Below are 15703 nucleotides of genomic sequence, written 5' to 3' on the forward strand. Positions count from 1 at the left end.
ATAATATGTAGGATTTCAGAGCTTCTCTTAGAGAAGGGAACTGCATGTTAAGCTGTTCAGTCATGAGGATGGGGTCTCCCACTGCCATCCCCTCTGCTTCTGATATGAAGCAGATTTTATTCGCTGTTGTTATTCTGGTTGTTACACTGCTTTAGTGCAGATGGGGCAGGGGAAAACAAGAGGTTGCTTGATGGGAGGGTTTTTCCAATCCGGTCTACTCCTGGATGTCAGCCCTCCACTCTGGGGCATGATGGGCTGGGGGGCCTTGAGGGTTCGAGCAGGCAGAGGCCAGGCACATTGATGACTGGCTGTCATGCAGCCCAGGTTTGGGAAGTTGAACTCTTTGCCAGGCTCTTTAGTCTACTGTGGGCCTTTGCCTACTCTGTCACCATCCACTTCAAAGCTCTGGCCACAGAACTGAGGACTCAAGCAGCAGAGTCCAGCAGACTGAATGTGACTTGGGCCAAAAGAGAAGCATCTCCATGCAAGACCACCGCCCTGGTTGCTGTAGGTCTGAGGCAGCCAGAGATGGCCCGCACGGCCTCCCACACAGCCTCCCACACAGCGCCTGGATCCGTGCTGTGTTTAAGCACCAGCCCCATGCCCTGCGCCCCTCAGAGGTGGCCCACAGTGACCAGCCTCTTTTCCCACCCTCTGCCACTTCATGGCAAACTCACTATGAGTCTGTTTCCACTCCATGCTGAGCCCCCATTGGCTCATTCACATATCCTGGGACTCCAAACCTTCACCACCATGCTATCCACTGGGAATTCTCCACCAATCTGTACAGAAGCCAAATGACATTGTCCTCATGGGAAAAGAACATGGACAGCCAATGGCCTGAAGCAGTCTGCTCCTGAAACCATCCGAGGATTGCCAAGGGGGACTGACTGTGTCCTTCCTCAGAGTTCTGCTGCTGAGCAACTCAGCAAGGACACTGAAGTCGAGGAGCTGACCCCTCACAATTGTATCTTGTGGCTAAACACTTCCTTAGCACCTTTTCCTCCAGTATGTTATCTGGCATGTGCAGAAGGTTTCTGGCTTTTTCTTTGCCTGTGTCCAAAAAAAAAAAAAAAAAAATTCTTTTTTTTTTTTTTTGTATTTCCCCCAAACCCAGAATAAATAAGAAATCACTGGGAATTTACACCTGATTACCATAGGTTCATTCTCCCATACTGCGAAGTTCAAAGTTACAAGTAAGTATTTGTGGTGTTGGTGTTTTGTTAGTATTGTTTAAAAGTTAAGTGTTACTCTCCTGAGAAAGTTGCCAGAATCATACTCTCTCAAATTCAGAAGCCTATCAGCACAGTTTAAAGTCAGATATTATTTCTAACCAAATTATACTCTTTTGTCTGCCAAGATATCTTGACAGTCTTAATATCCGAAGGCAGGCCTATGTGATAATCCCAGCAGTATTCTGGGGATAAGATTTTAGTGGGTTTGTTGAGAAGGAAATACTTGTTCAGGTGGCTTTCATCATGCCACTCGGCTTCTATATCATTTTTCTTGTCCTGGAGGATTCCCTTGAAGCACTCCTGGGTGATGTTTAGGACCTGAATGGGTGTGCCTCCAAAAATGGCTGCATGGTAATAAAAATCCCCTTGGCCAAATGGAATGTAGGCTGCAGACTCCCTCCGCCTCTCGTAGGTAAACTCGTCGGGATCTGCCTTGTACCACCAGGCCTGCAGCTGAGCCACCGAGTGGCCCAGCGTCTCCACTCCAAAGCTATCTTGGAAGACCTGGTCCACGTCCATGCAGAAGAGGAAGTCCACTTCATGTTGGATGTGGGCCACAATGTGCTCCCCAATGGTTTTCATACGCATCATGCTGATGTCCTGCCACCTCTTCTCAGGCTTGATCTCAAACACTTTGAAGGAACGCAGAGGACCCAGCTCTATCAAGGGCATCCTGGAGACATCGTCCACCATGATGTAAAATATGACTTTGTGGCCAACCATGAAGTACCTATTGGCAGATACTAAGAACTCCTCCAAGTAATGCTCAATGTATCTGAAACAAAGAAGGACGGGACAAATGTAATTGCTGGGATCTGCACAGGAGACTCCATGCTCTTACAATGATCTTGTCTGTGTTTGGCAGTGTAGGGGAGGAATAATCTTCCCCATCCCAGACGTGTGTTTTCCACATCTGATAGGGCAACATTCCTGGCTGCTTTCCACCATTCATTCGCTCCACTTTGGGGAGGAGGAGTGACTTACCTGCTGATGTTGGAAGACTGACCTGTACTCACCACTCTCGGCCTGTGTTCTCAACTGCTTGGGGCCTTGAAGTGGGAGTACTGGAACAGGCCCTACCCTGCACCTGGAAGCCTGGATACCTGATCTTTCTAATTCAGTGATTTAATATCAGGAAGCCTAGGGTCTGCAGACAGAAGCCACATTCTCCAGTACCCACCTTAACTGCAATGAACATGATTTCATGTCATCTATCTTGCTTAGATTGGCCCTTAGTCTTATTTATCTCTTGGTTCAGACTGGGCAGGCAAAGTGGGTACTATTTGATATTTTTTTCCCAGCTTCACTGAGGTAGTTGACATGTAACATTGAATAACATTAAGGTATACAAAGTATTGGTTTGATACACTTGTATATTACAAAATGATTACCACTACAGCATTAGCGGATACCCCCATCATGTCACATAACTACTATTTCTTTTTTGTGATGAGAACATCTGAGATCTACTCTCTTAACAACTTTCAAGTGCATAATAACAGTATTATTAACTATAATCACCATGATATACATTAGATCCCCAGAATTTATTCATCTTGTAACTGGAAGCTTGTACCCTCTGACCAACATCAGGGGGCGCTAGTTCTCCCTCAAACTATACCCAATGTTGCTATTGTCCTACCGGATACAAGAGTGAAATGACCCTTAGGTTCTTTGGGGACATATTATGCCTAACCATCACTATTCTCATATCCTCTTCTGGGACCCAGAGAATGGGTTACAGGGCATAGATATCCTTCTATATTACATATTCACCCTGGGAGCCTCCCACTGATCACCCCAAACACCAATACACCGTTCAGATACCACCACTGTAAGACTCCTCCTAACACCAGAGCAAACAACCTGATTTAACCTTAGTTTAACTATTTTTTTCCTTGTTTTTCAAAACAGATTTTATTTTTCACACCATGTTTACGTTCACGGCAAAACTGAACTGAAAGCACAGAGTTCCCATGTACCCACTGCTCCCCTTCCCTTCCCACAGCCCCCCCCCACTACCAGTATCCAGCATTGGGGTGACACATGCCTTGCAATCCGTTAATCTTCACTGACCTATCATAATCACCCCATAGTTTACATTAAGATTCACTCTTGGTATTGAACATTCTATGGATTTGGACAACTGTATAGTGACATGTATCTATCACTATGTATGGTATTATACAGAGTATTTTCAATGCCCTAAAATTCCTGTGTTCTGCCTGTTCATCAGCACCTCTCCCCCAACCCTACCCCACCCCTGGCGATCACTGATCTTTTCACTGTCTCCATAGAATGTCATATAGTTGGAATCATACAGTATGCAATCTTTTTAGATAGGTTTCTTTCACTAAGTTAACATGCATTTAAGGTTCCTCCAAGTATGCATGGCCTGATAGCACATTTCTATTTAGCACTGATAATATTCTAGATATTACAGTTTATTTATCCATTCACCTACTGAAGGATGTCTTGGTTGTTTCCAAGTTTAGCAATTATCAATAAAGCTGGTGTAAACATCTATGGGGAGTTTTCTTGTGTAGACATATGTCTTCAACTCTTTTGGCTAAGTAACAAGGAGTGCAGTTGCTGAATTATATGGTAAGATTATGTTTACCCTTGTAAGAATCTGCCAAATGGTCTTCCAAAATGGCTGTACCATTTTGCATTCCTACCAGTAATGAAGGTGAGTGCTCGTTGCTCCACATCCTCACCAGCATTTGGTATGTGGTACTGACAATGTGTTTTGGATCTGGGCCACACTAATGGGTGGGTGGAGATATTTTAGCTATGTATGTCTTCATTCCAAATACGTCATATTGGTGTCTTCTGTAACCCAAGCTGTACAATCTTGTGAAGCCAGGAAGATCACAGAGAGGAGGAAGAAGTAGGAGTCACATGGCTTTACACAACTCATGCAGATCCCAGACTCATGCTTTGCTCAGTGACTGTGGACTGAATTTAATTTGCTGATCATAGCTGCAGCCAATCAAGAAGTTTTATGGGCCATAATAACTGTTACCTCATTGTGCTTTTTGGTAACTGCCTGGATTTCCTTTCTTTACTACCAAAACAAAGTGTGCTTTTAAAGCTGGCCACCAGAAGCCCAAGAGTTTACAGTCCTAGTGATTTAAATGGAAAGAAGGTATCTGAGCAGTATAAACAGGGAGTTCAGCATGGCTCTGTGGCTGGTTGCCGGGAAATTCTTGGGCACTCTGGAACTTTAAGAAAAATCTATTGTGCTCTGAAGCTTGGGAGACAATCCTAGGATGAGGGAGGGAGCTGCTGGAGGTTTAACATTGTTTAGGGATTAAAACACTGCTGTTGGCTCCCTGCATTGTTATTTGAAAACAAACCAAACATCACACCTCTTAAAAGTCCAAATCCACTCTTACAAGGATTTATTGCTGCTGAGCACACAAACAGTCCTCGCAGCTTCAGAGCGGAGAGCATAGGGCTTTCCCCAGGATATGTGATTTATAGTTTGGTTCTGCAGAGTTGCAGCTGGGCGGTAAAGCTGTTTTGGAGCCATAGACAGTATTCTGTTCTTTGGGGGAACACCAAGAGCAAAGCAATCCCTAACATAATCCCAGTGCCATGGGATTAGGTGAGCTGAGTTTAGGCTCCTGACTCAGAACGCTACAAATTCTTCTGAGGAAAATGTCAAAACTCCAGAGTCAACCTTGTCTATTAGAGATGCCACCCAGGTGACTAACCAGGTCACCATTCTTGATTAGTATGGCTACAGCGATGGCTTCTGGGTTCTGGGTAGGGGGCGTCTCAGGAGAACCATCAGATCTTCACAGAGCTCTCCTTTAGGCCCTACGGCAGGTAGATCTGAGGCTCAAATCAATCTGGGCCTTCAAAACACTCTTTGTAGAGGCCAAGGGATCAACTTTCCATGTGGTTTTCAGGAAAGGAACAGAAGGAGAGACCCATGGTGGGGGTGGGGACTAGGAAAATTGAACTTTTGCTTTTGTTTTGGGGGGAAAAAAAACCCAAAGTCTTTCCAAAAGAGCAAAATGGTGAGTCGACTCCTCAAAACCCAAAGACTTTCCAAAAGAGCCATAATATTAGTTTTAAAATGTAACATTTTAAAATGTAAATTTAAAATTTAAAATTTAAAATGTAACATTTTAAAACTAATATTATGGCTACTAATTTCAAGTAAGAATGACTGTAGTTTTGGAAGAGGCATTCTAAACAAGGAAATGAAAGCCCAAACAGGAACCTACCCAACCTCTCTGGGGGCCAAGGAAGACCTGAGGCACCGTGGAAGACATGGAGAATCGCCATGCTTGGATCAGTCTGGACTGTAGGTCCTTCTGTCCTTGTTCCTGGGTCTGAGAGTGTTACGAGGATGGATGATGCACATTTGGGCCAACAGCTGCCATTTTTGGAATTTCCAGAGAAAGCCTTGATATGTGTGGGTGTGCTACAGACCCTAGGCTCCATGGGTGGAACGGACACTTTAACCTACAACCCAAGACCCTCACTTTGAGGTGGGAAGGAGTCAACTCACTATTGTTTTGTTCTCAGCCCTCTAGGGGGCGGGGGAGCCTCAGCAGAGGAGGGATGGAAACCATCCCATTATAATATTTTCCTATCTAAGAATTCAGACAAGGCAGGAACAACTCCGTGAGCCCAGGGGGCCCCTTACAAACACTCTGACAACGAAACCAGAAAAAGTGGAGGTTGATCTTATTAGGGACACTTACCTTCCAACAGCAAAAACTGTCAAACCCACGGTAATTTTCTGTTTGGCATAATAATTCTCTAGGATGGTGCTGTTGTAAGTGCCTTCCCACACGACCGGCGCCTTCCATCCGGTCACTGTCACCACCTCTGGACGTTTCCTGGTGACAAAATATAGGGCCATGAGTCAGGACAGCTTTCCTAAGGTGGGGCAGAGACTGTCTCAGGGGACACTGGGGTCAGCTATGATCTGCTGAGACTGCCCCTGAATCCTGACTTCACCCCAGGCAGTCAGCGGACTGGTGTGACCTTTGCAGGGGCAGCATCTTTTGCATGAGGAGCAGGAGGCTCTAGCCAGGTGCCTTTGAGGGCTGCCTTTAGGTCCCTGATGGGGATCTTACCTGTACATCTCCATCACTCTGTCCCCTTTTGCGGCTTTCCTAGTTCTCTTCTTCCTCTGGATCCCTTCCCCTATCTCCCAGCCCTTCCTAAACTGCCAGTGGCATCTCTGGGTTCTTTCCCCATGGGTGCCATCAGGAGGCCCTAATCCTTGACTTGGGAGGATGAGAGAGTGACCTTGGAACCAAATGAGAGAAAGCTATTTTAATCTGCCTTTTGCCAGAAATGGATTTCCGGGTAAAACCTTGGTTATAGGCCAAAAAGGGCCCCCATTTAAGGGGGTTCTGGCATTATTGTTTGTTTTATGAACAAAGAGACAAAGTCACCCAGAAAAGCAAGGACTTAACAGAGCCTACCCCCCCATGGCCAAGGCTGGAACATGGGGCTCTGGCACAGACCCTCCCCTCAGACCACATTGCCTCTTTGCTAGGAGCACAAAGGGCAAAGGGGAAGCATGTTTTCTGCACTTAGAATGCTCAAAAGGGACTTGGCAAAGCCAACACAAACACAGGAAGCAACACAAGAGCGACAGCAAACTGACCAACTGTGGAGGGTAGATGTGGAAGGGCTGTGTAGCAGTTGGGGCCCAGCAGGAGGGGGTGATACAGACTCAGCTCTGACCCCCAACTGCTCAGGAAGTGGCTGCATTTCCCCTGCTGGGAAGCAGAGACTGAAACAGTCATCAGATTCAAACCCCAGCACGAATGGGCCTGTCCCCATTAACCACCTGCTTGTACTTCATCCACTGAGGGGGAAAGGCCAGTGATGAGGGCAAAGTCCTAGTGGTCCCCACTGGGGCCCGGCCAGCTGTGTGCATGTGGCCCTGGGGAGGCTGTTGGGGACGTGACAGCAAATAGATGGAGCCAGCGAGAACTTCCCCTAGTCCCACACATCGGAGGAGGGTGGGTTTTCACAAAACTGCCCGAATCCCACCACCTAAGCTGGCATTTCCAGAGTGAGGCTGGGCAAAGCTGGGTCAACCACAACCTCATCCCAGCCCCAGCCCTAGCCCCAGCCCTCAGCCCAGCTCCAAACTCACCCAGTCCCAGCTCCAGTCCCAGCCCCACCCCAGCCCCAGCCCCAGAGTGGAAAAGTGCCTCAGCAGATTCTCATCTTCTGTCCATCAGTCACCAAGCTCTTCACTCTACTTCTTGAGATGACAGAGAGTCCCTCCGGCTCCAGCCTGTGCCCTGATTCAGGCCTCCCTCTCGCCCTGCACAGCTGAATCGCCCCCAGAGATGGGGGTTGGGGCACTCTGAGGCTGCTCTCCTGCCCCCCTATCTTGTCTGGAGTCTGGGGTCTGCCCTCACACCCTGCGTGGGCTGGCTGCTCTGAGAAGAGCCGCTCTTGGTTTCCTTCAATCATGAAAGCACCAACCTGTGCCAGGCACCTTCACTACACTTTCTCATTTAGTCCTGGCAACAGTCCTGCCACATATTATGTCTCTTGTACAGGTAAGAAAACCGAGGCTCAGAAAGACTTGCTAACTTGGCTGCCACTGATGGAAACTAACATGAGCACATCCCGTGAGACCAGGCACTGTGCTCAGGGCATCTCCCTTCAGAGGTACTATTTTGATTTCCATCTTATCTGTGAGCAGCACAGAGAGGTTAAATAGTTTGCCCAATGTCACAGAGCTTAGTAAGAGGCAAAGCCGGTTTTTGAACCCAGATGGTTTGACTCCATGCCCTGAGCTGCAGCCCTGTATTGCTGCTTAGACACGTACCAGCTCTGCTGGTGAGGCTGGGTTACAACCCACATCTGTCATCATTTCCACTCACCTTAGCTACCCTGGCATTTTTATCAGTGCAGAATGAGAAATAATGAGCTTTTGTTTTGTTATGTTTTTAGAAGTTTATGTGGTGCTTTTAGTCACATAAAACCCCCCCTTTGTTGAATGACAGGATTTCAAACCACAAAACACCACACACACACACACACACACACACACACACACGGCTTACACATCTATAACCAACGTTTCTGAACTTGAACTCCGCCCTGTGTCACTGCCTCATTCTTTGCGGTCCTTAGTTTTAGCCCATCAAGTATCTTTCAGTAGTTCCAACCCAGCCCACTAGCCAAGTCTTGCAACTGTTTACGAGCTGGACATGTTGTAAGCAGGTCATATTATTTAAAAAAAAAAAAAAAAAAAAGAGGAAAAACGGGAGCGTGGGTAGCTTGGTCAGTTAAGCATCCAGCTTTTCATTTCGGCTAAGGTCATGATCTCAGGGTTGAGATCAAGCTCTGCCTTGGGCTCACTCAACAGGGAGTCTGCTTGAGATTCTCTCTCTCCCTCGCCCCACTAGCTCTCGCACTCTCCCTAAGTAAGTAAGTAAGTAAATAAAATCTTTTTTTTTTTATCTTTTTTTTAAAAAGATGGCTACTTGGCAGGTAGCAAGTGCACTTATTTAATACTTATGTGCACGGGGACCAAGTATTTGACTTTCAATCTCTCATTTAATCCTCACCCCCACCTTATAAAGTGGGTGCCACCCTCCCTCATATTTTACAAATAAAGGAAGGAGGGGTAAGAGAAAAGCAGAAGAGATCTGCAACTTCAGCCTTATAGGAAGGGGCAGTCCCTCATCACACATTTCCTAGCCACACCAGCCCCACTGCTGAGCACAGAGATCAGAGAAATGAGACTCATTCCTACCCCTTGAGAATCTCACACTCCCAACAGGTGGTTAGCCTGCTATACAATGGGACCCCCGCTTAGTCCTCATTTTCTAGAAAGACTGAGTTAGAAAAAGCCATATCCAGTTTTGTCGCTTGGCTGGGGAGAGTCCTCCAAGCAGGAAAGAAAAAGGCAGCGATATTAAAAATTAATGTTTACTTAAAAATTAAAATGTCCTATTTCCCAGCTGTTAATTATTAAATTTCACTGGCAATTCCACTATGTCCTGGACCCTGACGAAGAAGCCGGGTGACAGCCTGAAAACACAGGCAGTGGGGGGTGGAGAGGAGGGAGAATGAGAACCAGATCAGTTCCCAGATGAACCTGTGCATCAGGGAGTCTTAGCAAAACCATCCACACCACTGTTCCCTGAAAGAAGTGACACAGGGCAGACCACCCATGTGTCAGAGCTAGTGTTTGCTACTGCCAATTGCCAGAGATGTGCAAGATCACAAGGATGGGGCTCTAGAAAGAGGGGAAAGTGCCAAGACAGACTCAGAGCTGCCCAAATGCCTTTTGTCCAAGCACAACACCCACCGGGTCAGTGTGTGCAGCTCCATGATGGCCAGAGGCTTCCCACGAGATAAAAACACACCTACCTAGGCTATGGGTAGCTTTTAAATTTTACATACTGACTAATGGGTACCTTGTGGTCCCCAAGTGTTGGGTAGAGGAAGTGTTCAAAGTGAATATTTTAAATATGAATTATGACAAAATGTGAATCATGAAGCAGGTCAGAAAAGCTGTGAGGTGCACACTATGTGTGCATCAGCATGCCAGAGCCGGAGTAATCCAGCAAGGAGCTGATGGCGACAGGAACAAGAATGAGGGCTGCAGAATACAGAGGACATGATGCAGGAAGAGTTTTGGAGGCAGGATTAACAGAACACATCCATCAGGGAGACTATGGGGTGGGTGGAGGAAAAGGATGAACCAGAGAGACAGGTGGGACTGTGGCGTGAGATCGGAACTGAGAACAAGGGAGGGTAGAATGTGGAGATCCATCTGAGTCATGGAAGTCGTGTTTGCAGAGCTGTCCAGCAGGCACTCAGACCCAAGTCAGGGCTCAGGGAACCTTTGGGCTGATGATGGGAAGGTGGGAGTCACTCTCACACCATGGTGTCTAAGGCCATGGGAATGGATGAGAGCCTCCAGAAACTCCAACAACTGATGGCTGGGAAGCAGAAGAGGCGCTTCTGGAGGGGACCGAGAAAGGAGAACGGAGAAGTAGGAGGGAAATCCAGAGGATGCTTTGTCACAGAAGCCAAGAGATCTCACTGTGGAAATGTGTGCACAATACGCTGCAACATGTTATAGGTCGTTTCCAGGAAGAGATACACTTATAGAAATGTATTTATTTGTTCATGCAGTCATTCATCTAATCCTTCATTTAGGCAGGAAATATACTTTGGTGCCCTGGGAAGGCTTAAATTTGGTGCCTCTTCAAACTGATATTCCTTACATACCCGCTCGCCATCTGTTTGGAGGAGACGCTGTATCATGCATGGGGCAGAGCAGAGTCACAGGTGGTGGCCACAATATATCTCTCCCTTTGTCTCTGGTAACTCAGCCTTCACCCTGCCTCCCAGGTCCCACACAGTGAGCAGAAATGCCACAGCAGAAGAACACCATCCTCCTTAGAAGGGGACTTGGTGACTATCTCTGGCTCACCTAGCCCATGGAGCCTCGTGGAGGTCCCTCCCCTCCCAACACACATGCCTAAGGGGCTTAACAAGGCACCACTGCTTCCATATTCTTGCATTTCCAGTAAGGGTTTAGCGTCTCACAGACGGCTGCCCTGCTGCCCAGCTCACAGAATGACCTACGTGGGGGCCAAAATTCCCATCCTTCCACATTACCCCCAAATAAAAAGAGAGCTTGCCAGAACATAACCAGTCTTTCCAGAGCTCATACCCCTCCCACTGGAATAGTCTCTCCTGATCCTTCTCTAAGGCTCTTCCTGCCCCCTCTCAGACTTCTCTTCCTTCACCAGCCTTTTAAATGTTGATATGACAGAATGTGGTTCTAGCCCTCTACTTGGGTGGCCCCCTCCAGGCCTACAGGTCCCACTGCCATCCACATGTCTACCACACGTCTTCCACTAAGTTCATGGGCACTGCCATAGACTGACTGTTTCCCCCACCACCGTGGAATTCACTGAAACCCAATTCCCAGTGTGATGACATGTGGAAGTAGGGCCTTTGGGAAGTGCTTGGTTCATGATGGTGGAGGCCTCAAGAATGGGATTGGTGCTCTCAGGAAAGAGCTCCCAGAGAGCCCTCTGCCCCTTCTGTCGCTGTGTGAGGACAGAGGATGGCTGTCTATGACTCTGGAAGTGGGCTCACACCAATCACCAAAGCTGCTGGGGTTTTGATCTTGGACTTCCCAGCCTCTAGAACTGTGAGAAATACATTTCTGTTTTTTATAGCAGCCTGAACAGACTAAGACAGGTACCCTGTGAATCTCAGTCCCCATGCCCAGCAGGTACCTGAATCCAAACGTCTCTAGTAGAGCTCATCACCGACCCCCACTCTCTAGTAGAGCTCATCACCGACCCCCACTCCTAGTCCTGGCTGTCTTCCTCCTATCGTGCTCAACACCACCACCACCCACCAGTCTCTCAGGTGTCACGGTCATCTTGGACAGCTCCTGCCTCCTTACTCCTGCATCCATGTTGTGTTAAGTCAGACTGACCACAACTCCTTCCCAATTCTGGCAAATTCTCCCTGCACATCTCCTGGCCCGAAGATTACGAACTTCTTAAGTATAACCATATTGACTGGTTTCTCCTATCTCCTGTGCCTAACACTACATCTAGCACAGTATTTTTTACCACAACCTACAGTGAGAAATGCATTTTATATCACAACCAAAGAAATACGCATACATACGGAAACAATAATTCAACCTCACAATACTTAACCTTACTTCTACCTCATGTGATGCCTCCTGATTTTCTATTTGATTTCAATTCTTTAAAAAAAAAACAAAAAACCTCATTTTGACCCATTAAACTAGTTTCTGAACACATTAATGGACTATGACTGGTAATTTGAAAAATACCAGCCGGTATATCATAGGTATTTGATAAACATTTGTTGTATGTTCGCTTAGTGAATGCACGCACGGCCTTATGAGATCTTTCATCATCACCGCCAATTTTCAGATGAGTTAGCTGAATCTCAAGAGAGAATTTTCTTGCTCTGACTCCAGATGTCGCGGCTTTCCACAATACCCCGTGGCCAGCGAGACTCCCTCCAGCCCCACTATTCTGTGATTCACCTGCTGCCTTTGGACAGCCACTGTCAGAACTGCTGTGTCGTTGCTCAAGCATCTGAGTCAAAACACCCAGACCCTCAGTTTCTCATCTAATCTATGGTGAAAGTCTGATGGATGCCAAGACTCCGTATCCCCAATCAGGAATGTTCTCAATGGCACTCTTGCCTCCCGCCACCTCTGATGGGAGCTCATGGATTTACTGAACCCAGGGAGGGGGTGGGGGATGCCTCCTTTCTTACTGTGGGTTAAACCAGTCTGATAGCTGAAGCTCTCCGTTGTTTTCCTCTTGTTCATCTTCATCTGTGTCCTCCACTTCTTGGTAAATGCGGGTCCTACGTACAAAGGGAAAGCAAGCCGAGTGAGGCAGGGAGGGCGATCTATGGTGCCGGGACAGCTGGTGAACATGAGCACACCTTCCCAGGTGGAGAACGCGTGCGGCGAGGGGGTGTCTGGAGAAAGCTTCACGACACACGATACGTTTGTGCATAAACACATGCTTCTGGTGGAAAGGCTCAGTACCCACCTTTCTTATTTTCCTTCCAGGTCTGCACAGTTACCGGTTTAGTGACCCAGGACCCTCAGGTTATTTCAGGGAACTTGCTGGACTAATAAACAGCTAACTGAATTAGCTTCAAGCATCTTTCCCACAGCCTAAACGTCAGCCCAAGCCCCACTTACCCCCAAGTTAAATGGAAAAACTAAACCAAACCCCCAAAGTTAAATATCCTAGTCCCAACCATGAAACAGATTCCTTGTATGACTTCAACAGGGCCAGAAAGATGAGTGACAGAGAAGGTCACGACCATGAAGCCATTTCATTCAGACTCTCTATGAGCATTGGGCAGATGGACAAATACAGAGGGTCCTCACATCACCTTACCCATTGTTAAACCAGCTCGGAAACCACCAGTGCTTCTGACTTATGCTGTTACCAACTTCTGGGTTTCTAAGAAATGAGAAAGATGACAATTTTAGAAAATGAGGCAGTCCCAAACGGGGATCGTCGGGGGAGGGTTTCCAAACTCCTTTTATGGCAGAAAATCACTTAATTTCTTAAAACAAAACAAAACAAAACAAAACTATCAGTTCATAAAACAGAAGTGACGCTACCCTATCCTGGGAGATATACGGGGGTGCTGAATCACTCTGCTGTACACCTGAAACTAAGATAACACTGTATGTAACAAACTGGAATTAAAATGAAAACTTAAAAAAAAAGTGAAGCTGCTCTAGCCAAACAGGGGAAGACAGACCCACCCCTGCCCGACCTCTCCTCCCTTGGGCAGCCCCCCTGCACTCAGCTCAACTAGGGGACCCTGGCAGGGACAGAGGAGAGAAGGGGGGGTGCAAGGTGGGAGGGGGGCACTGATCGGTAAACCTGAGTCATGGATATCCCACTTACTGGTAGTACGACCGTGATGGGACCTTTTCCCTCTCTGAATCTTGGTTTTCTCCTCTGAAAAGTCAGATATATAATAACCATGGTGACAATCATGGTAATAAACCTACCATGAAGGTAGCGTTGAAACGTGAACGAAATCACATATAGCAGAGAGCTTTATTACAAGTTGAAAATTACTAGAACGCACTGTAAATCTTAACACACACACACACAAAATAAAAATGCATATTTTTCCAAGAATGATCTCTTCTGCTAAAGCAGAGTTCAGGCTGCTACCAAGGTCAGCAGGGACAGCCTCAGGAAGCTGTCATCAGAAGCCACCCTTGCCACCCACACGTGGAAATTTCCATCCTCTCTCATTGTGAGAGTCTCTCCAAGGCGGGGGCTTTCTGGAGGAGGGAAAAGAGCAAAAGCGGGAAGGCAGGGGCTGCAGTGCCCTGTGGCTGGAAAAATCAGGTGGTGAGGCAGGAACAGGCCTAATAATAGGAAGAAACCTGTTTTAAAGCCCATCTACAGGGGCGCCTGGGTGGCTCAGTTGGTTAAACCTCTGCCTTCAGCTCAGGTCATGATCCCAAGGCCCTGGGATCGAGCCCCACATCGGGCTCTCTGCTCAGCAAGGAGCCTGCTTATCCCTCTCTCTCTGCCTGCCTCTTTGCCTATTTGTGATCTCTGTCTGTCAAATAAATAATAATAAAAAAAAAAGCCCATCTACATTCCGGAGGTGTTTCAGATGATGGATAATTTAGGCGTGGTTGCCATACCACAGGGAGACCACATACAACTTGAACAGAAAGAGAAATATTTCTTTAGTTGCCCAGGTAGCTCTTTTCATTTGATCTTGGTCATCCCAGCTACTCATGAGAATAAAGGTTTTCACCTTTATGTTCACTTCATAGCTGAGAATTTGGCCACATGGGTTTGGGCCAAGTGCTAAGATCCCACAGAACGTGAGCATAAAAGCCAGGATTTGACACCAGGGAAAGAATGATATCAGAAATGAAAGCCGAGGAAAGTACAAGCAGTTAAGCGCAAGACTTTACCCTGAGCCTCCTGGCAACCAAGCCAAAGATAGAAAAATGAAGGCTTACATAGTTCTCGCTGCCTTCAGTAATAATAATAATAATAATAATATTAGTTTGTCAGGAGAATCTGACTTTTTTTCCTGATCCTTTGTCTCAAAGGAATTTCTTACAAGGTCTTTGTATAACATATACTGGGCAGCATAATGGAGAATACCTGTCCTGATTATTTTCATCAGCAAGGGGGAATGTTCTCCAAGTGATACCACTTAAAGAAACCCTTGATGAGAAGCAAGGGCAAAATACAAGTCACAGCTGGATAAAGGCCAATCTAGGGAATGGGAGGTGGGTAGTCCAAATCCCTGGGAAACCACTCTTCACCTCCCCACCACCCCCACCGAGCCCTTGACCAGGGTTCTACCCCACCCCCCAGCCCGCTGCCATGCTAAAAATTGACTGTAGGGGGTGCCAGACTGGACATGGGAGACCTCCCATAGACCTGTAGAATTCAAAGCACTTACTTTGAATGATATATCCACAAGAAAGAGCCTTCTGGGCTGAAAGCAAATGAGAAATAAAAACATATCATGTTACTTTTAATTCAGAGAAAAGTGATTTTGCAACCATTAACAGCGAAGCCCTGGGCTGAGCTGAAAGCCTGGGTTTTGACTACTCCTATGTTTCTACTGGGACTGGAAATATTCACTTATAGTCACGTCAGGGTTATTCAGAACAAGAGGTGGGAAAGAGGTCACTGGAAAATCTCAAACCTTAACCGAAAAAAAAAAAAAAAAAAAAAAAAAAGCATAAGTAACTATAAGCACTTAACCGGAAGACCCAGAAGGCTTCCTGGAAGAGGGGGAATGTTTTAACTGGGATCTGAAGAATAAATGGAGTCCAGGTGAAGGGGAAGTAGGAAGAGTGTTCCAGACAGAGGGAAAACCATGCAAAGGACTTGAGGAAAAAAGGAGGCATTAAAATGTGCAAGGAA

General features: G+C 46.8%; 1 protein-coding gene across 2 annotated transcripts in view; it reads right to left on the reverse strand.

Moving 5' to 3' along the window:
• Positions 1-1083: 1083 nt before the first annotated feature.
• Positions 1084-15703, reverse strand: part of LOC111145926 (N-acetyllactosaminide alpha-1,3-galactosyltransferase) — a 52440-nt gene continuing 37820 nt past the window's right edge. The window contains exons 4-9 of one of the 2 annotated variants that reach the window (XM_022501242.1): positions 15234-15269; positions 13694-13747; positions 13172-13237; positions 12531-12623; positions 5957-6094; positions 1084-2010 (exon numbers count right to left, since the gene is read on the reverse strand). In XM_022501242.1, the coding sequence (XP_022356950.1) occupies positions 1317-2010; positions 5957-6094; positions 12531-12623; positions 13172-13237; positions 13694-13747; positions 15234-15269 (1081 nt within the window). In that variant the 3' untranslated portion in view covers positions 1084-1316. The remainder of the gene's footprint in view (positions 2011-5956; positions 6095-12530; positions 12624-13171; positions 13238-13693; positions 13748-15233; positions 15270-15703) is intronic. The other variant, XM_022501243.1, reaches the window with a different exon arrangement.

This window comes from Enhydra lutris, unplaced genomic scaffold (genome assembly GCF_002288905.1).
Source record: "Enhydra lutris kenyoni isolate GAN:26980312 unplaced genomic scaffold, ASM228890v2 scaffoldscaffold13, whole genome shotgun sequence".
Classification (NCBI taxonomy): Eukaryota; Metazoa; Chordata; class Mammalia; order Carnivora; family Mustelidae; genus Enhydra; species Enhydra lutris.